The sequence below is a fragment of the Sinocyclocheilus anshuiensis genome, unplaced genomic scaffold (genome assembly GCF_001515605.1).
Source record: "Sinocyclocheilus anshuiensis isolate Anshui unplaced genomic scaffold, SAMN03320099.WGS_v1.1 scaffold263, whole genome shotgun sequence".
In the NCBI taxonomy this organism is placed as follows: domain Eukaryota; kingdom Metazoa; phylum Chordata; class Actinopteri; order Cypriniformes; family Cyprinidae; genus Sinocyclocheilus; species Sinocyclocheilus anshuiensis.
Window position 1 is genome coordinate 1,083,331 of NW_015549593.1, and position 21,341 is coordinate 1,104,671.

Sequence of the window (21,341 nt, forward strand, 5' to 3'; positions counted from 1 at the left end):
TACTCCCCCCTCTCCCGCCGGGGGAGCCGATCACGGCGGCCGCGGCGTACCTGGGGGTAAGGACAGACAGACGAGGCAAAAGAAAAGGAGACGGAAGGATGAGGAGAGACCGATACGAGAGAGGGGAGAGAGGAAAAGAAAAAAAATTATCGGTCCGGTTCCCGGACACACTGCCGCTTGGTCCTCAACCGGCTGAGAGGCTCTCACTCGCGGTGCCATGCGATGGTACTGGACATCGTTGGTGGACGGCCCACCGCTCCTCCGCCTCCTGGAGGACGGCGATGGCTCCTCCTATTGAAGGCAGCCGGCAGTGAGTCCCCCGTTCCCTGCTCCTCCCCAATCATGGCGGATGGCAGCAGGCTCCGGGCTCCTGGCGAATGGGGCCGACTCCTCTGTTCCCTCTCGGACAGCAGTCACCCCTCCTCGACCCAGGAGCGTGGCAGCGAGCTCTCCGTCCCACCTCGTCTTCCATAGTTCCAGCACCACCGCCTCAGGCAGCCACCAGCGGTCTCTCCGCTTGTTCCTGCTGCCCGACCTCCTCAGCACCGCGATCCCCCTCAGCAGCGAGGGCTCTCTGACAGCGTGTCCCTCCTTCCTCCCGGGTTTCGGCACCAATGTAACAAAGTTCGTAGTCACGGGAAGAAGGAGGCGGGAACCGGCGAACATTTAAAGACTTTAATAAAGTAAACTAACACAAAATGAAAGTAAAGCAGCAGCCCCTCGCGGACGACTGCCGCACACAAAACACAAAATAAAATCCAGGCCTGGTCCTCTCTCGTCTTTCACTGTCGTTACTCCTCCTTTTATCCTTCCGGAGCTCCTCCGTGGGACTCGAGACCGGTGAGTGGTGCAGATGTCGCTCATTATCAATTACTCCACCGGCCTTGCTCCGTTCCCACGGCTCTCGGCCCCGCCCCCACTCGTCACACCAGTCTTTCTCAGAAAGCACAGACTAAACATTTCTAATTTGTATGTCTGCTGAAGTTTAATTTATCAACTATAAATCGCTAATTTATTAGTTTTCAGAAAACAGCAGTTAAGAAATCATCTGATCACATGATATCTTTGCACCAGATCTGCTATCCGGCACTCTATTCAAGTTATGTCACATTTATTTATATTGCAGTTTATACAGTCGATTACTGTAAAGCAAGCAGCTTTAGTCAGTGTTGCCACAGTGTTAACCTTTTTGGAAAATTAACTTTGTTTTGGCCTGATTTTGTTTTAAAAATAAATAAATAAAGGACCACACCGTTTTGTTCTTCAGTTTTGCTTGAATTATATCGGAGCCTTAATGGATTTTTAATGCCTAAACTCATAAAACTCTGATGTGAATTTTAAGAACATATTAAACTTTGTTTAGAGTGTAAAATAATGCTGTAAGAACAATAATAATTTAGAAAAGAAGAGTAACAAATGAATGTTGTCTTTCTCTTTCATAGAGACTAGTAAAGTGGACTATGTGTTGTTCCAGGCAGCCACAGCCATCATGGAGGCTGTGGTTAGAGAATGGATCCTTCTGGAAAAGAGCAGCATCGAGTCCCTCATAACATTCCTCCTCACCTACGTCTTACAGAGACCCAAGTAAGTGTGTGTATGAACAATAAAACATGTGACAGCATGTGGTTGTAATTCTGCAAAACTTTTCTGTTTTGGTCTGTATTTAGCTTGGCGCCATAAAAGTTTGCATCTCTTACCTGATGTTTGAATTGTATACATTTCTCTCTTTTACCTGCAGTCTGCAAAAGTATGTTCGAGAGCAGATCCTGTTAGCAGTAGCAGTAATAGTGAAGAGAGGCTCTCTTGACAAATCCATCAACTGTAAGAGCATCTTCCATGAGGTCAGCCAGCTCATCAGCAGCGGTAATCCCACAGTGGTAAGACTTGTGTATCACATGGACCAAAGCTGAGAGTTTGCGGTGCTTTCAAACTATAATTCGGCAAAGGCTGAATGTGCATCGTTTGTTTTCAGCGAGAAAATGACAACAAAAAAAAAGAGAAAAATTACAGCTCCTGTCCAAAACTTGTAGATGCATGTCGCCTTTACCATGAGGGCACAGTAAAAGAAACTTGTCTATGCTAGCAAAACAGATTGAAGTGGACAGAATGTCTTTGAGGGAGTGAGTGAAGGCCAAGATCAGGGTTTGTAGCTCATCAGGGACGGGAGACCTTCTAGGGTTGTGCCGATAGACGATAGTATCGTGTATCGACGATAGTCAGAGATATCGACGATAGCAGATGTCTTTGTCGATAGTCAAGACGATATTAGGCTCATTCTCCTATTAATGTATTAATAATAATAACAATAATAATAATAATAATTATTATTATTATTATTAGGCGGCCCATTATAATTCGGCTATTATCAAATTGCCCCGCTTTTTCATTCAGCACTGTATTTCACACACACACACACACACACGCACGTGCGCAAATGAGGAGCCTGTAGCACACAGACACACATCATCTGCTGATATAAGGTATTTCGTTGCACTTTAACAAATCTGACCGGCCTATATATGTGCAATATTTTAACCGAGCCCTCACTAACTGAGTTTAATGCCACAGTTATGTTAGAACGCATCTCATCCTTGTTTCTGTGGTGGTGCGTCGGGCTCATCATGGGGCGCGTGGTCCGGAGCGCTGTATAACTGATGTATCTGTTTAATTTAAATTTACTCCAAATATATGTTTTAAATACTTTGTATTTAACGTGTTCGTTTATGTCCAATATTTAGTGTTAAACTGTTGGTCTTTAAAATAAATCTACTTTCACCGTTGACTGATTTTGCAGACCAGACTGATAATGTCAGTGCTCTGATGCGATAAACTTGTCACATTATGCGCGGTCCTAATAGCGATGTATGACTGTTGTATCCAAATATATATGAACTAGCTGTTTTAAATATTTTTGTATTTAACATGTTAGTTTATCAGTATGTTTGAAAGTATATTATTTAGATTCGTGGTGCTTCCACAGGCTCCCTCTCTCTCTCACGCGCGGGCGGTTTAAAACACCAAATAGTTATGAAATGGCCTATGACAAGTACAGGGAGTCTCTCTCTTGCTCCCACCCACCCATGCATGACAATATCGTCTATCGGCGATCTCATGGATTGGCGATATGACGATTTGAATAATGACCATATCGCCCAACACTAAGACCTTCCTCAGTTAAGCAGGAGAGAGCGAGATTTCAGAGTGTCTTCAGGTAGACTGTAAACAAGAAGCTAGATTGTTATATAGGCTAAGTATAAAATGAAAGAAGGAACAATGTGAGGCTGTGAGGTTATCTAAAAGTGGCTTGACTAATGTGTCTTTTTGCAGTCTTTACAAGTCATGAAGTGTTCTGCGTTGCATACTCTGTTTTTCATGTTGAATGTTATTGGTACAGGTGATGAGCGCTAGCAAACATTAGTAAAATGATTTTTTTTAAATACTTCCCTGTCACTGAATAAATATATTGATGTTTTACTTCATTAAAATCAATACATCTTTATATTTTGTGAATAAATCAAGTTGTGGGCTTATTTGGAACGCATGCGGGCTTAAATGTTGCAAAGTACCAATTAAGGCCATGCCAGACTTTTGACATTATTCGTTAAATATCTTAATTTTTTATTCTAAAGTGTGCATCAACTAATTAGTACATTTTCAAATGAGAGATACATTTTTCATTTTCACAAATGATTTTTTCCTATGAATCTGGTCAATATCTATGAAAAACACCTAAACTTAGATTTTGGTGGGCTTAATGGGTACACTTACCCTAATTGTCTATTGTAATTTTTTCCCATGAATGTGGTTAATATGGAAATAAAAAAATTAAAGAAATTATTAAATGCTAATATAATCCTTATCAGTAATCTCAAAGAAGCTGTGGAAAAATTATGAAAATCTGTTGGTCAGAACATGTGGGGGCCCTAATATGTGTTGTATTGTGACATTTTGAGGTGTCTGTTAAAAACAAAACAAAACAAAAGTGCCAGTGTGTCCCTGCATTTGACCATTCCCCTAAAAATAATTTGACCATGAGTGTTCCTAAACAAAATTGTTAACAGAGCCCTATGGAAAAAAATAGAGTACACACTGTGTCTTGCAGAGGGCGCTCCAGTTTTAGGTCTTGAATTTGTTCAGTTTAAGGTTAAAGATTTAATGTGTGGTCAATCAAATGCCTAGCTGTAATAATACTTTATACAGCAAAAACGAAGCCTTTGGAAAACTTCTGTCCTTATTTCATGTATTTTGTACCAGTATTGAATTATAATAGGTAATTTAAATGGCTGAATAAGTGTGTTCCATATGTTTCCTGAGATATTTAACCTATTTTGCCTTGATGGAAAGTAATGTTCATCACTGTGCATGCCTGTATCTGTCCTGTTAGCAAACACTGGCTTGCTCCATCCTGACAGCTCTGTTGAGTGAGTTCTCCAGCTCCAATAAGACCAGTAACATTGGCCTCAGTATGGAGTTTCACGGAAGCTGCAAACGCCTCTTTCAGGTCTGTCCTTCCGTCCCAATCATTCTGAGTGTGTCCTTTGTTAACAGGTGTATTGGCCCTGTGCTGGGTGTTTATATTTGTATGTTAACCTGTTATAGCCAAAGACTTTTAGAAATATTCATGTGATATGAATGTTTCATTGATGTCAAATCATTGATGATCCTATATAGTTTTTGTTAATATTTTGAATTAGATTTTATTTGTAGATTTTCTGTTTTAATTAAAAAAAAATGTTGGTCATTTTTTTTTATTTTTATGCCAGTATAGTTCTTATGAATTTTTATTTGTTAGTTTAAGTTAATTTATTTTTAGTTTTTTTTAGTATGCTGCCTTGGCAGCTATCTGAAAAAACATGTTTATGTATTTTTTTATGGTTTAGATTTAGTTAATAAAAACTATAACAACCATGATCTGAAACATGTTGTAATCACAATGCATATTTGCAGGATGATGTAATAATTGAAACAAACCTGACATTATAACTATAATGTCAATAAAATATACATTATAACAAATTGACATTATAAATGAAATATTTTCTAATCAATTTAATTGGAATTTATTTGAATCTTGTGGAATTTAATCTGGAAATGAATGCCAACACCCAACGTTAATTTGACTGCTTGTGCCTTTTATGACGAGTATGTTTGTGTGTTGCAGGAGGACGATCTCAAGCAGATCTTCATGCTCACTGTGGAGGTCCTGCAGGAGTTCAGTCGGAGGGAGAACCTCAATGCTCAGATGTCCTGTGTTTTCCAGTGCTACCTTGCACTGGCCAATCAAGTGCTCAGCTGGAACTTTCTTCCACCCAATCATATCCTTTCATGTAGAGAGGTGATGCAGGCTGGAATTCCTGTGAGCACTAGGGAGCACTAGACCTGGACTGCAGCCACAAATGTTTTAGAGGTACAAGGTTAAGAAAGAAAATTATCTGTGACTTATTTTTGGATTAATAATAGACAAGCTATAATGTGATAATCATTCTTAACCTTCATAGCAAAATAATCGCGAACACAGAACCAGATCCAGGCCCGTTTCTTGTTGCTTGCTAAAAAGAACCTTGACCTTGCGGGTAACTTTTTTAGAGCATGCTTTCACCTGCTTGAAACCACAAAATTCGAACCTCTCTGGCATTTGTATTCATGATCGATTTGCATCTAGATGAATAAGAAAGTTTGTCCCGCACTTTAATTCATTTTAATATACTGAGATACATTTCTAAAGGTTTTAAGGATCTTTTCTCTCCCTAGTTTTGCTTGTGCCTTGGCATGTGTCTTTTTTTTTTTTTTACTAGCATGTGCTGGTGTTAGTCCTAAATCATGAGCTGTGATTGATGGTGCGCGTGCGTCTGTGTGTGTTTTAGCTCTGTGAGGCGTTAATCCCACTCAGGCTAACTTTGTGTCTCTGTGTCTCTTTAAAGAGATCTGAGCTGGCGTCTGTGCCAACCAGGGTCACATATCACTTACAAAGGAGGCCTGTGCCAAGCCCTTATTGTGCTCAATAAGTGTGCCTTTAAACACACAGCTCATTGAATGCTGGGCTGGAATGTCGGCCAGCCATTTGTGCATTGATGTGTTTGCATAGTTCCAAGTCATATTAATCGCCCACTGGGCGCTGGAGGGAGGTAGTTCTTTGATACCAAGAACACATTTGTGAAGGACACAGAGAGGACAGAGTGAGTTTATTAGTGTTAATTTCTAAAATTGACTATTTGATAAGTTGCATGAATGAGTTGTCAGTTAATCTGTTCTTTAATGTGTATCTATACAAGACTTGCATTCACAGCACTCTAATATATATATATATATATATATATAATGTATGTATGTGTAAGATACAATAGTAATATATTTCTGATAATAATAATATGCAATTACTACTACTATTTTATTCAAATTTTTTGGGCTTCCATTCGAGCACAAGCTGGCTGAGAAGCCTCCTAGCTGCTTTAAATGGGTTAATGCAACTTACTGAAAAATGACTCGAGAATTTTACTTGCCCGACCGGACAAATAGCCTGATTAAGTGACCAAAAAATAACTAGTGACGCATCGACACTCGAGAATGATTCTTTTGATTTTATTACATTTAGCTTAAACAGCGATTGATGATGGATAGTGTATTTCTGATATCAATGTCGTGCTGTTGAGGCTTGTGCTGCCTGTCTCTGAGAGAGACTTTCATGGAGAAATCAAATCAAATGAGCGTAACGGCACATAAACTCACAGAACAAACATACAGAGGTGAAAATTCAAAATGTTTAGTTTTATTTATAACATGGTGTAGTTAAGTAACACATCATGACATGGGAGCTATTTTGCTGAGTATTTTCACGATTGCAAATGTTACATTGATTTTAGTTCAACAAACAAGTAGTTACATATATTTTTTTCTATTTCACAAACGAAAATAGTTCCAAACAAAGATCAGAACAGAAGTATTGCACATTCTCCGAGCATCACAAGGCATTTTTGTTACTGAATGATTCGGCGTTTTGAAGGAATGAGTGACTCAAATTTATTTAAATCATTAATCTCATAACATTATTTACTGCAGTTGTAATTTTGCTGTGTAAATTATTTAATTTAATTGGTAACAGCCCTGTAGTGTATATTGAATTTCTTGATCAATTGTAAGAATTTGACATGAAAGATGACGCATACCCTTAATAAGGTAAAAAACAATTGGCCTTTTTTAAAGGTAAATAACATCCTGGGGTAAATATTAAAAACATGCAGATTTAAGTATGTAAAAGCTGATAGAACACTGATGAAAATATTGCTTCAGAATAAATAATTTACACCACCAAAAATCTTGGTGATGCGGTGCTTTTGTGGGGATGTTTTGTATGGGATATTGTCTGCTGGTATGAAAAGTTCACTGTATATCGTAATAATAAATAGCATTTTTGACAGCGATGATATTTATTTTTATTTTACATTAAATGCATTAAATATTACATAAACGTATGTAATATAATGTGTATTTAAGATGCGGTAAGAGTTAGTTTTTTTTTACTTTAGAAAGTATCTTATGCTCACCAAGGCATCATTTATGCATTTATTTGATCAAATATGCATTAAGCATTAATAATATTAAATATTACAATTTAAAATAACGGTTTTCTATTTTAGTGTATTTAGTGTATTTTTCTATTTTACTGTAGAAACATTTACGTTACTGCATCTTAGCGTGTTGTGATACAAATTTTTTTTATAAAGTTTGATAAAAAGTAAAAAAAAAAAAAAAAAATTGATATGAATTGAGTGTTTTAATCTAAATCTTCTGACGATGATATTTATTTTTATTTTACATTAAATGCATTAAATATTACATAAACGTATGTAATATAATGTGTATTTCCGTCACAGGTTTGGTCTTAAATTTTCATAAGGTGGTATTAAAAAGGTCTTAAACCGTGTTAAATTTAACTTGTTCATATCTGTAGACACCCTGTGTGTGTGTATGTGTGTATATATATTGGTAACACTGTCACTAGAAAGTTATAAAATACTTTCAAAAGAAATATATTTATATATATATATATATATATCTCGTTCTAATATTCAAGTACAGACGTACTATTTGTATTTTGTATAGACGTATGACATGATGTCTTTTTACCACACCAATTTTCTTTCATAACTATCCATATGCATAGTGTAAGCATAACAACTTTTCAAAAAACCACCAAAGACTTGTCTTTAGTGTTGTTTATGCCAACAAAGCAACACAGCGACCCCCAAAATGTATTTAAATATGGAATAAATATTATAAATTAGGAAGCTTGTTTCCCCCACAGGATATTTGGCATAGAAATCTTTTGTAACATTATAACTGTTATTTTTTTATTCATTTAATACTTAAGACCCCAAACTTTTGAACAACAGTGTATATAAAATATTATATATTACATTTTTGTACATTATATTTTAAATAATTATATATATGATGTATTGTAACTGCCAACATGACGTGTGTGTGTGTGTGTGTTCCTGACTGCTTAGACTCTTTCCTCAAAGTGCCGCCATCTCTCAGAAGTCAAGGCCATGGCATGCGTGTCATCTGTCCGTGACACACTCCCACTTGACGCATGTACATGTCATTTGTGTGAATCCTAAACATGTGATTCCCCTCAATGTCTGCAGGACTGCATGTCTGTTCTTGGCCTTAGAAACCCTGGGGCGGGTTGTGGCCAGGCTTTGAGCCGGTCAGGTGCTCTGAATGGTAGAGCGAGATGACAGACGGCTGTGTGCCACCGTGCATTTCTAACAGACATGCACAAGTGGAGCAGAGCTTTGTAAGACCGCTGTCCCTGGCTTGACAACGGGGAGGAGGGCATTCCTGGGGTGTGAGGGGAATCTTAAGAGGGAGGATGTGACACTCAGGCTTCCTAATAGACTCGGATCTCATGTCTGTTCTCTGGCACCGGGCAGCTCTCAGCACTCTCATAATCATTATGTTCGCTGAATGCCTCCTGATTGATTCAGTCTGCAGTCCTAAACTAAACACACAATGTCTTCAGCTCACATTCATCTACTACTTCACAATACTCCATTTACTTCTTACACTTTAGTGTCCACTTTTGATTAATCGGCCCTGCCAATATATCAAGCAGGGTATCATCAATCTATACTGAGCTGCAAATATCTATGCATTCAGTGATTTTGGGTTAAGGAAGGAGCATCTTGCAGATTCAGACCAGTTCCAACTGAATTATGCCTCTGAATAGTGCAATTGCTAGCTTGTTGCAGTGGCCACCTCTGAAAAAATATTTTCCTTGTGAGGTAACTGGAAACTTTTTGTTGTGGTACACATTTAAATTATGCCTTTTAGTTGATATTGCTTTTCGTTGTCTTCATTTACATATGTGCTCTTGGGGGAAATCCAAAAATCTGAGTAGTTAGATTATATAATTTTCTAGAGAAAGTGTTACTAATCTTTTGAGATTTCACACTGATGTTTTTTAGGAAGCCAAACAATTTGAATAAAATGGTAGTAATAGTAATTTTATATTACTATATTATTATTATCAGTAGAGAAATATATTGCTGTTGTAATACAAATACAGTGTAAAATAAACTGATATTTCATAATAAATATATTAATTATTTTGCTGTACATTAGTAAAATTACATCGTCTTAATTACACTTGCAAGATTTGGCAGAAAATGGCAAGAAGACCTTTAAGTTTCTGTAACAATAGTAACTGTTCTGTAACTATTGTAGTAGTTTTAATGCTTCTCATTACAAATTCATTGAAATGCTGTAATAAGTTCAATTCGCAGCATTTACTGTGAACCGAGACACTCTGTGATGCTGAAAACTAGACCTTGAGCTGTATGCATGTAAATGAACACTGTGCAGCGATTTTATACTAATTTAATTAATTTGCAGCCTTTTTGTGATTTGATAATCGCAATATCAATTTGACAGGTGCCTAGTAATATGTAAAATATTGTAAAAATATTTTCTGTTCATTATGTGACGGGACAGATTAAACTGGTGGGCCACCACAGTTCTAGGTAATTAATGGGAAACACTGATTAGATTGAATTCATTTGAAAAGGTTACTGAATCAAATCTCTGTTCAGTATAACAAAACTAATTTGAAATCAATAGTTTGTTAATGGAATTGATTCTCTGACAACTCAAACATTCACACCCCTGTTATCCTATTAAATACTTTAAAACTAGCAACTACTGACTTCTCTCGGAGTATCACATTTCCATATAAACAATGCCTTCTATAATGTCTACCAGTGTGTATGACTCTGTATTCACCCCTTGAACTCATGTGACCCTCCATTCTCTCTCTCTCTGCCTCTGTCACAGCACGAGTCTGTTTCCTGAAGCCATCATGTCAGACTTTGTCTTCATCGTGGCTTCTTCTGCTTTCTCTCACATGCGACACACCTCAAATACAGCACAGATAAATGTTAAATCGTTCCATCTGAAAGACCATGTATGTGGTTTTATGTGACTATTCTGAGTGTGCGTATGAAAGCGAAGGAACTGTATGTTAATGTTAGTATAAATGATTGTAAATGTTAAGGACAGTCTGAACCCCACCTCTTTTTCCAGGAGTTTTTACTGTTAGACGTCAAATTTGCTGGTTATAGATGCACTACTGTTCAAAAGTTGGGGATTTTATTTTTAAATAAATTAATACTTTTATTATGTTACAGAAGATTTGTTTCAAATAAATGCTGTTCTTTTAAAACAGTTCTGTTAAATCACCAGCACAACTGTTTTCAGGCTTTATAAGAAATGTTTCTTGAGCACCAAATCAGCATTTTAAAATGATTTCTGAAGGATCATGTGACACTGAAAATTAAGATTTGCCATCACAGGGATACATTTTAAGATATATTAAAATGCAAGACCGTTACTTTAAATTTTAATATTTCAGAATGTTACTGCTATTGCTGTATTTTTTTCTAAAATAAACACAACCTTGGTGAGCGTATGAGAGCATAAGATTAAACAACCTTACTGACCCTAAACGTTTGAACAATAGTGGATTGTCAACAAACATATAAGATAAGCACGTCAATTAACTCAATTACCTTATTGCAAGTCTTTGCAGTGTGCATTTTTTATATATATAAACAAATGTTGCGGTTACACGTGCAAAATGGCGTCTTTGGTAGCTGCGTCACATCTCGCACTGATTTTCTTTTTTTCTCTCTTTTTTTCACTCATGGCATCTCATACCATGAGTGTTTCTGTCCATGTGTCAACTTTATAATAGTTCAAGTTCAAAACACATCTCGAGACTGCTTCTGTGCTATTCCATTGAGCTCAGTCTAGCTGAACATGATAACATGTCCGTTGTGAACACCCCTGAGAGACTCATCAGGTGAACACAACCCTACATCAGTCCAACCTTACAGCACTTACTTGAGACCGACTATTCGATTTCTGAGTCCGTCATGTGTTTCGTGTCTTCAGCAGCTGGGACAAGGGCTGGTGGAAACGAGTCATGTGCGTTTGTGAGTAAGCCCGGGTTTGGTTTCAGTAGGTCATATCTTTAGTCACCCTCCCAGTTTTTCATACGCTCACACACTTTTCCAGCAGTGGCTCCAAGTGACATTAAGTGACCGGCTGGTTTATCCCCTGCTCCCCGTCCATCCGTCAGTCAGTCTCTCCTGCTGCGCTCACGTGGCAGGCTATTGTCAGCCCGCTGGTGGTCAGCACACAAGCTCCAGCCGCTCTCCCTCGAGGCCCGTTCTCTCTTCAGCACGGGTCACTCAAAGTTCTGCCCGGCCCCTTGCTATTTTTAAGAGGCTGTAAAGTCAGGTCTGAACAGGACGGACACAGGCAGAGGAGTTATAACACTCCAGCACACTTATTCTAGTTTGGCACTTGGCACTTCCCGGTTTCAGCTTAGTGAATGCGTAGGTGAGTCACACATAATTTGCTTTGACATATGTGGCTGTATATGGTGGACGTGAGCAGATACTGTAATGTTGGTGTGTGTGTGTGAATGAGAGAGTGCTTGCATTTGTCTGCTGGGAGTGACTGTGGGTCTGGCTCAGAGGAATGCATGGCCTTTGCCGGTAGCTGGCTTTGATCAGACATTCCTGTGGGAGCCTTTTCTCTCTCTCTCTCCCTCCCTGCCTCTTGCTCTTTGTTGTTACTTTTTTTCCCCTCCATCTCTTTTCCCAGTGGGCTACATATGGAAAGGGGGAGATTTTGAGGTAAACATTTAGTGGGAGGGGACAGCGCAATTGAACAGTACTAACGGCGCTGCTAAAGAAGAGTGATAGAGAAGGAGCTGCAGAAAACAGATGCTGGGAATTCACTGCAGCAATTTTCCACACTCTTCTTAGTCCAAAACAGAACGGCCAGAGAGAAGTGACAGAGGGTTAGAAACATCTTTCCTTATCCTTTTTGCTTCTGCTATTGCCCTTAACTGAGGTGTCACTGGGGAGGCACTACATTGCCATGTTCGAAGCGACTCAGAATGTCATGCTCAAGCCAACCGCGTCCTGGAGGGAAACTCTTCTAGACCACAGAGTCATGGACCTTTTCTTCACTGTGAGTACCAACTTGTACATTTATTCTATCTGAGGTTTTTTCTCAACCTCCTGCTTGGAAACGGCTCTTTTCTTTAATCCTTTTTTCCTCTTTTGTTATCATGCCATTGCACATTCAATACCTGCATCCCTGCTTCCCCTCGTTCTCTGTTTATTCCTCATGTTCTTTCTTCCTGCTTTTCTTCTTCTAAATAATTGTCTCCAACCACTGATGTTTTGACCAAATTACACTGCATCAGACATTAAGTTATAAATATTTAGCAGATATAGAAACATCTATAAGGCACGTTTAGAAGAGGTGAGCTGCAGTTTTGTTGCAGTGGGTAAACGCTGATTATCATTTGTTGCCTTAGAAGCAGTGGTCAAAGATGGAGGAGTCTGGCCTGTGTGATGAAAAAAAAAAATCACATTTATTTAGTGTATATAGGTGTTATATAAGAATAAATGTATAAAAATACTTTGGGGTCAGTAAGATTTTTTTTTTGTTTTTTTTTTAGTTTTTGAAAAGTCTCTTGTGCTCACCAGAAATACTGTAAAAACAGTATTGTTACATTATTGTTATTATTACATTATTACATATAATAGTTTTTTTTATTTTTAAAGATTTGAGGAATAGAAAGTTCAGAAGAACTGTATTTATTTGAAAAATAAATATTTTGTATCATTATGAATGCCTTTACTGTCACTTTTAATCAATTTAATGCATCCTTGAATAAAAGTATTAATTTCTTAAAAAAAAAAAAAATCCTTGCTGACCCAAAACTTTTGAACGATAGGGTATATGATATACTATATGATGCTTTCAGCACTCCTGTATACACATGAACTTGCGCTTTTCATCTGAAACGGGATCTGTGGGTGACACAACTGTCCCAGAGCAAACCAGTTTCCAACTGTGAAGTCTGTCTCACGGCAATAATGACAACATTAAAGAAAAATGTTTGGTAACAAGGTAATAAATAATTGTATAAGATATGCATTAGTACAGATTCAGTGCTGTTAGAGTTGTCCTGAGAAGCAAATCTATCATGAGCATTATTATATACCATAATTATCCATAGTTTCTTTTTGATGTTAATGTTCAGTTTTAAAGTGACGTGTAGCCAAATATGGTGTCCCATACTCTGAATTTGTGATCTGCATTTAACCCATCCAAGTGTACACATACAGTAGTGAGTAGTGAACACACACACACACACACACACACACACACACACACACACACACCGTGAACAAACACGTGGGCAGCCATTTTTTTGCTGCAGCTCCCGGGGAGCAGTTGGGGGTTCGGTGCTTTGTTCAAGGGTCTCACCTCAATCGTGGTATTGAAGGTGGAAGAGAGCGCTGTACATTGGTACCTGCCGGTACCAAGACTCGAACCTGCGACCTTTGGGTTACAGTCCGACTCTCTAACCATTAGGCCACGACTGCCCCAGATGGCTGAAAAAAGCTTAAGATCCCTATTTGATCTACTTTGATCTAAATAATTTCATTCCATGTGCTCTATATTAAAGCAGTATAAATTTTAGACACTATTTTCCCCAGAAAATCATGTGTTGTGCGTGCATTCTGCATAGTACACATTCCAGTCATTAGAAATCCAGTCTAATGGCTCGTTACGTCTCACATAACTAATGCCTGTGAGGCTCAGGTTGTGATGTGTGGAACAATTCTGTCAGGTTACCCTCGGCATCAGTGATGCATATGCCAAATAGCGTTCCACTCTTTCTCCATTACCATTACACGCTCTCCGAGGCATGTGCTGCCAAATAATGCTCTACTTTCCACCATCAGTCTTAGGTGGTTTCTACAGCCAGATTAGACGTTACTTTCCTTCACTCGGCTGCTCAGGAATGAGTCAACAAGGTGCCAATATGCTGATCCATCATTCACGCCTCTTTTCTGAGAGGAGGCTGCGATCTGTAAACTGGCGACAAACTGCGCAGCCGTCTTAAGGGTCAATCTGTTGACCTGGAGGTCAAGGGCTGTTCAAACATAAGTGTCTCATTTGTCTTTTCTGGGATTTGCTGTTAGGGGTTTTAAGCATACGGAAATAGCAGATATATATATATGGTTGTTGTTTTTTTAATTTAAGTTAGATTCTAAAACTTATTTTTATTTTCTCAGTAAGCTTCAGAGTCCTGTAAAATAAGAATGAAATCAACTATTCTGGATTTTGTAGTCATAAGAGTTTAACTGCTTTAATATGACACACCTAAATCATCACTAGGCCATCCATATGTAGTCCAGTGGTTTCATTTGGTTGTATAGTATAAAGACAATTTTTTCAGGTCTAACTTAGTGATTCAGTCTTTTTTTTAATATATATATATATTTCTTTGACATTTAAGTATATGTTGCCATTGTTGAAAAGCCAAATTGAATTTTCTGTGGTACAGTGTTGTAACACATGTAAACATCCAAGAGGGTAAATACATTTATATGTACTCTTAAAGATGCCATAGAATGAAAAACTGTATTTACCTTGGCATAGTTAAATAATAAGAGTTCTGTATATGGAAATGACATACCGTGAGCCTCAAACACCATCGTTTCCTCCTTCTTATGTAAATCTTGTGCGTGCAAAAGAACACTGAAAAAGAGGCGAATCCCTACATAACACCGACTGTGACGTTATAGTCAAGATCATTAATGTTTACGCCCCCAACATTTGCATAACGTACATCAGCCCATGTTCTAGGCCAGCCGGACCTACACAGCCGAATCATCGATGCAGTGTTGCCAGATATTGCTATTTAAACACACAAAAACCGATAAATAAATAAAAATAAACCGAAATTATTTCAAATCTTTTGCAGTTAAGATAAGATAAATATATCGCTGACCCTAAACTACAACGTCCTACTTTATTAACTTTCTAAAGTGTCAAAAAAAGTGGAAAAGACAAGTCCAAAAACGCTATAACAGCTGGATCTGGCAACACAGAGGCTGCGTCTGCGCCCTCACTCACAGCTCTCTCTCAAGCCTCGTTCACTCCGCCAGCGTCTCGCAGCGATCTTGTTCATACCACGGGCGCTAAACATTCTTGCAAAATCTCTCAAAATCTGTATCTTTGTCTGATACAGGCTCAAACATATAAAGTTGGATGCCTAATCTCTCCATCGTTCACGCACAGTAGAGATCTGTTTGCTGAGTGAGCCACTGAAATGAGCCGCGCTGTGAAACAGCCAATCAGAGCAGAGCTCAACATTATTATTCATGACCCTTCCAAATAAGGTAATAACAGACCATTTCATTCTAGGGACAAATCCTACGGTTGTAAATGGACATGTAAAACCGTTTCTGGAGATTTATTTGCCCTTACCCAAGCCACATACCTTCTATGTAGATATCAGAGAACAATTTAAAATATTGTATCAATGCATTCTATGGCACCTTTAAAAAGTTTGGGGTCAGTAAATAATTAATATGATTATTATGATTAAATTGATCAAAAGTGACCGTAAAAACATTTGTGATGTCACAAAAGATTTCAAATAAATGCTGTTCTTTTGAACTTTTTATACATCAAAGAAACCAGAAAAAAGTGTCATGGTTTTTACAAAAATATTAAGCACGCATAATTGCATTTTTAAAATATGAAAATAAAAATTATTTTCAATATTTTAATTCATAATATTTCACAATATTACTGTTTGATGATAAATTAATTAAAAAAGAATGAAAAATAGTACACGATAGTATCACATAAATGCAGCCTTGGTGAACGTAAGAAACCTCTTTCAAAAACGTAAAAATCTTACTGATCCCAAACTTTTAGTGTAAATATTGGCTTTTGACAATTTATTTATTTATTTTTGACAAAAAAAAATAGCGATTGAGAGAACAGGCAAAGATGGCTAGATGGAGACCTGGAAAAATTGTGAGCCAGATTCAAACATTTATCCCCCATGTGAGCACCACAGTGTCTAGACCATGCATCTGATAGATTGTGTAACATCAATTTAGGATAGTTTGAGAGTTCAGTGAAGTCTCTTTGATGCAGAGCATGATGTTCAGCAGTTCTGTCCCGGTCTTTTGGGGTGTTATTTGAGCCATGTGATATTTAGTCATATTTCCAGTGGGTGGGGGGAATGTTTTTGTTAAGGTATAAAGTGGTCAGCTGTCACACCCTCTGTGTGTCTTTACGAGTCTCCTTGTAGCTGTGTGTGGTGCGCTTGTTGTTTTTCTACGCCCATGCCAGGGGGATCTATGTGTGTAAGGGTGAGTTATTGAACGGGAGGGTGAGTGTGCGTGTGTCGGCCTGTCAGCGGTGTCTATGTGTGTATGTTGGCTTGTCAGCTGTTGCTCCTCACTTCTCAGCTGTGCCCTGAACAGACGAGGGGGCGTCCAGACACGCGCTGCTGGGGTCAGAGGTGACTCGAGATGAACTGCAGGATTAGACTCTGAACCCTGGATTCATAGCCCCTGTTAACAGCCTCGGGTGGTCTGAGGAGGGGGCAAGCCATCCATCTAAAGCAGTCTCTCGGCCTCTTTGATTGCTTTTCAGAGGTTTGGAAATATGCAGAAGAGAGAAAATGAAGCATAACTTAAAATAAATCTCATATTCTCTTTGCACCTAATAAAGCCATGGCTGCGCTAACATTTTCCTACCAGCCAAACCGACTGAAGGGTGTTTTTGTTTGTGGTTTTAGTTTAGGTTTGTTCTTACACCCTCCGTTTTCACATACACTCCCCCGTTTAGTAAGTCACATTTTTATATATCCATAAAATGGGTGAAACTCAGAAAAACATGTCTGGTTCACAATTGAATAAAAAAAAAAAGCTAAAGAAAAAAATCAAAAACTGATTATAATTTAGGACCCTCAAGATTTTGCATTGTGACATTTATTCTCATGAGAGTCAAGCACATTTCCCCACAAATTCTTATTACAGTGTGTCCAGGTATTTAACTTGTTTTGGATTTTTTTTAGTAGTGATTTAGTAGTGATCCTCATTGCAGATTTTTATTTATTTATTTGGGTCATACAAAGTTTTTTATTTTTTTTATTTTTAATATTTATTTTTCATTTTAGTATAACCTATTATATATTTCTGCATTGCAGCAATGAGAGTGATATTTTATGTAGTTATTTTCTGGATAATGAGGTCTATTCAGAACACATCTTCTATTTCTTTGTGTATTTATTATATGTTTTCCTTTATGTTTCTTTATATATTTTATATTCTTTGTTTTGTAATTTTGTATTTTGAGGTGCAATATGATAGTTATTATATTTTCATTACTGTTATTTAAAAAAATTGCTTCATACATTTTTAAATGTATTTTTTTCATTTCAATATGTTTTGTATTGGAGTGATGAGAATAAGATTTTAATTTATCTATTTGTTTATTTGAGAATGAGGTGTCACAATTTTAAAAAAATGTCAGTTTTTTTCTTGAGACATTTCTTTATTTAGTATATATTCTTTCTTTTATAATTTCGTATTTTGGGCCCACATGTGTTAAGCTCTAAGCAAAGTTTTAGAAACTAAGATCAGATTCTGACTCAGAGCATGTGTGTGGTTTGTTTATGGTATAAACACAATCAGGGCTTGTTATGGCACTTTGAGCATAACGCTGTCGTGAGGTGATTGATTGTGGCCTCTGATTTTGTAACAGGATCTGAACACACTGAATGCAACTGGAGCAGTGAGCGGTGAGAATAGAAAGCAGGAGAGGGTCTAATCCTCCCCGTGGACAAACACAAGTCTTTGTCTTTTCTCTATTAATAGGTCTCCCTGTCGCTTTTCTCTCTCGCATTCATTTCAGAAAGCTACCTTGTCTTGTTTTGATTTAGACACCCCCTTCCCCCCTGCCAGACTCTAACTATAGTCAGACTCAAGGCGATTGGCATAGCTCGCATGGCGTGGATGTTCTTCAGCGCAGCTGTTTGTACAGAGCATTGGCCTTGTACTCTTTTTCTTTCTTCTCTTTCACTATCCAGTTCTCTCTCTCTCATCTGCCCCTCACACCCCTCCTCTCTCTTTCTCTTTCTCTTTCTCCGTCCCTCTCTTCTTCAGCTCAGAAGATGATTTCACACCGCTCTAGCAGACAGGGCTGTGCTATGGTATGTTAGCGTTAGCACTTTGCCCAGTGGCTGATGTTCATCCGTGTATCTGTAGGAGGTGGTATGTGTTGAGGAAATGCCACTTTAGGTTCGTGCACAGTCTTCCAGATCGTTCAGAGGGCTCCGTCCAACTCCGTGCACCTCTTCGCACTGCATCTCCACCAGAACGTCTGGCGAACAGACGAGCGAGAGTAAGATTCCAGGGATTTAGGAAAGAAAATAGCAAAGGAGTGTGCCAAACAACCACATGTGCTGGAGACTCGAGTCAGTCTGCTCAGAAACGTTTAGCCGTCTCTTCGGCCATGTAGTGCTCTCTTTTCGCCGCTCGTCCTCGTGAACGCCTCGGACTAAATTGGTAATTGAGAAGCCGATCTGATTGATAGGCTTGGGTTGTGGCAGCCAGGTGTTTTTATCCGTGGCGAGATGCAGTAGTTTTGCCATTGGCGAAGGTGAGGGGTATTCCACAATTTTCCTCCGTTCATTATTCCACTGAGTAGAAGGTTTCAGAGACTTGTGTGAGATGAGAAATCGAAGACAGACCCGCGTATCTGTGCGTAAGAGAGAAGAAGAAAAAGACGAGGAGAAGAGAGAAAGTATGTTTTTGTATGTAAATGAGAGAGGCTTTTCTCTGTGATTAAGGGAGACTGTGTGTGAGCTCTTCAGCCAAGTGTGTTTTGTCAGCTGCCCTTGGGCCGGTCTGTAGTTCCTCCTGGACTCTTTGAGGGGGCCTGTCTGGTTTTAACACTGTAGAGTATACCTACAGTCACATTTACAGTCTCTAGAACTTCCACTGCTTCTTTTCTCTCTCATGCACTCATGATATGATATAATTTCTCCTGAGAAGAAGGATTTCAGTCTGTTGGTGAGCTGCGTTGATGTCGGTTTTGAGAGTTGATCATTAAGTCTGTTTTAGGATACCTTGATCTTTGTGTGGTCTTCAGTGATGTCGGTTAGTCATTGAAAGTATGTATTTTGGCATTAAAATGTACTCTTGAGTTCATAGGAAAGTCTGGTATCAGGCTTGCACCTTTTATTATGCTTTTGAAAATAGGATTGGTTTACGCCAGTTTAATGAGTTGAGTCAGAATTGACGTGATTTTGTCTCTGTCTTGTAGGTGCACAGGAAAATCAGAGAGGACTCAGACATGGCTCAGGATTCCCTTCAGTGCCTGGCCCAGCTGGCCTCCATGCATGGCCCCATCTTCCCTGATGAGAACGCTCAGTTGACCTACCTGGCCCACCTGATGGAGGGATTGCTCAACATGATCAATGGGTGCGTTTCTCTGAAAACTTCAGTGAAGTACTGCACGCGTGCATGAAATGCTTGTCATTCACAAATGTGTTATTTTGTATTTAGATAACTGCATAGTAGTTGTGTCTAACTAGTGTTAATTTTGCCAGCTATTTTTAATTTAGTCTTAGTCTTAGTCCTGTGTCAAATGTAACTTTTAGTTTTTATCGTATTTAGTCAACTTGTCCTGTTTTAGTTTTAGTCAAGTTTTAGTCGACTAAATGTCTGAGAATTTTAGTCTAGTTTTAGTCAGTGGAAACTTACACATTTTCGTCTTACTGTATAATGATTAAAATGATGAGAAAAAAAATATTATTTTGCTTAATTTTAATTGCAATGATTGTTGTCATTTGGGAAATGTATTCTTACATTTCATCAGAAGTTGCTCTTTCGACCAATAAGCACAAATCAATAGAATATTGACTCGTATGCTTGGTTTATTTTACCTCATCTAACGTTAGTGTACAGATTTATAACAGGACATCAATTAGAGGCTAAATAAACACCAAAGGCTTCCGATATATGCACTCGCCCTGTCTACATTATGAAAACTGGCGTAACAAAAACCTACTCTCAAATATTATAACAGAGAAATTCCTAATAGTAATTCCAATAAATCCAAATTGCATTAATGGTTCTCTTTTAAAACAACGGCAAAAAGACAAAAATCCGCAACCACTATCGCAAACAATACAGTCAAGATCCATGACAGAACACAGACTGACTGACTTTCATTTAAGCTGAATACCTCAAAGTAACGGAGATTGCTGAACTCCAGCTTACTTGTACAGTACTATATGTCGGTGTTTTCAGATCACAGCGCCTCCGTAGAGAGAGGGTGTGTGAATGGTTGCCAGATTGCATAAAGCAAAAAGCCGGGCAGAGTACGTATCCGTTTAACAGAAAAGCTCTGATTGGGGGATTTGGGTTCTTGATATCTGGCCACAGCAAACATAGAGTCTTGTACAGCAGTCTGAAATGTTTTGGCTCCACTTTTTTCAACAAAAATAAAAAGGTTTTGGTAAAGTTTTTGTTCTTTAAACTATATTTTAGTCTTTTTTTATCAACGATATTGTATGTTCATTTAGTCTCAGTTATCGTTTAATGACCTTATTATCGTCTCGTTTTCGTCATGGGAAAAAACCGCGAACATTTGTCGTCATAGTTTTCGTTAACGAAATTAACACTGTCTAACAAAGGTGAACCTAATGAAAGCATGTCTAGGCTACTTTTCACCCCACAATCATTATAATTAATAAAATAATTTACATTTTGCATTATTATTTTAGGACCAGTAATGAAATTTTACAGCAGTGCAAAACATATTAAAGGGGTCCTATTATGCTCTTTTACAATGTCTTGAATTTGTTTTGGGGGTGTACTAGAACATGCTCTCATGCTTGGTGGTTCGAAAAACGTACATTATTACAATACCTT

General features: G+C 38.1%; 1 protein-coding gene across 1 annotated transcript in view; it reads left to right on the forward strand.

Annotated features, from left to right (window-relative positions):
* The window catches only part of LOC107658250 (exportin-4-like), a 50,871-nt gene that overhangs the window by 12,494 nt on the left and 17,036 nt on the right, over positions 1 to 21,341 (forward strand). Inside the window, exons 3-8 of the mRNA XM_016446720.1 lie at positions 1,443 to 1,584; positions 1,739 to 1,877; positions 4,385 to 4,501; positions 5,162 to 5,315; positions 12,431 to 12,543; positions 19,729 to 19,886. Of these exons, the coding sequence (XP_016302206.1) occupies positions 1,443 to 1,584; positions 1,739 to 1,877; positions 4,385 to 4,501; positions 5,162 to 5,315; positions 12,431 to 12,543; positions 19,729 to 19,886 (823 nt within the window). The remainder of the gene's footprint in view (positions 1 to 1,442; positions 1,585 to 1,738; positions 1,878 to 4,384; positions 4,502 to 5,161; positions 5,316 to 12,430; positions 12,544 to 19,728; positions 19,887 to 21,341) is intronic.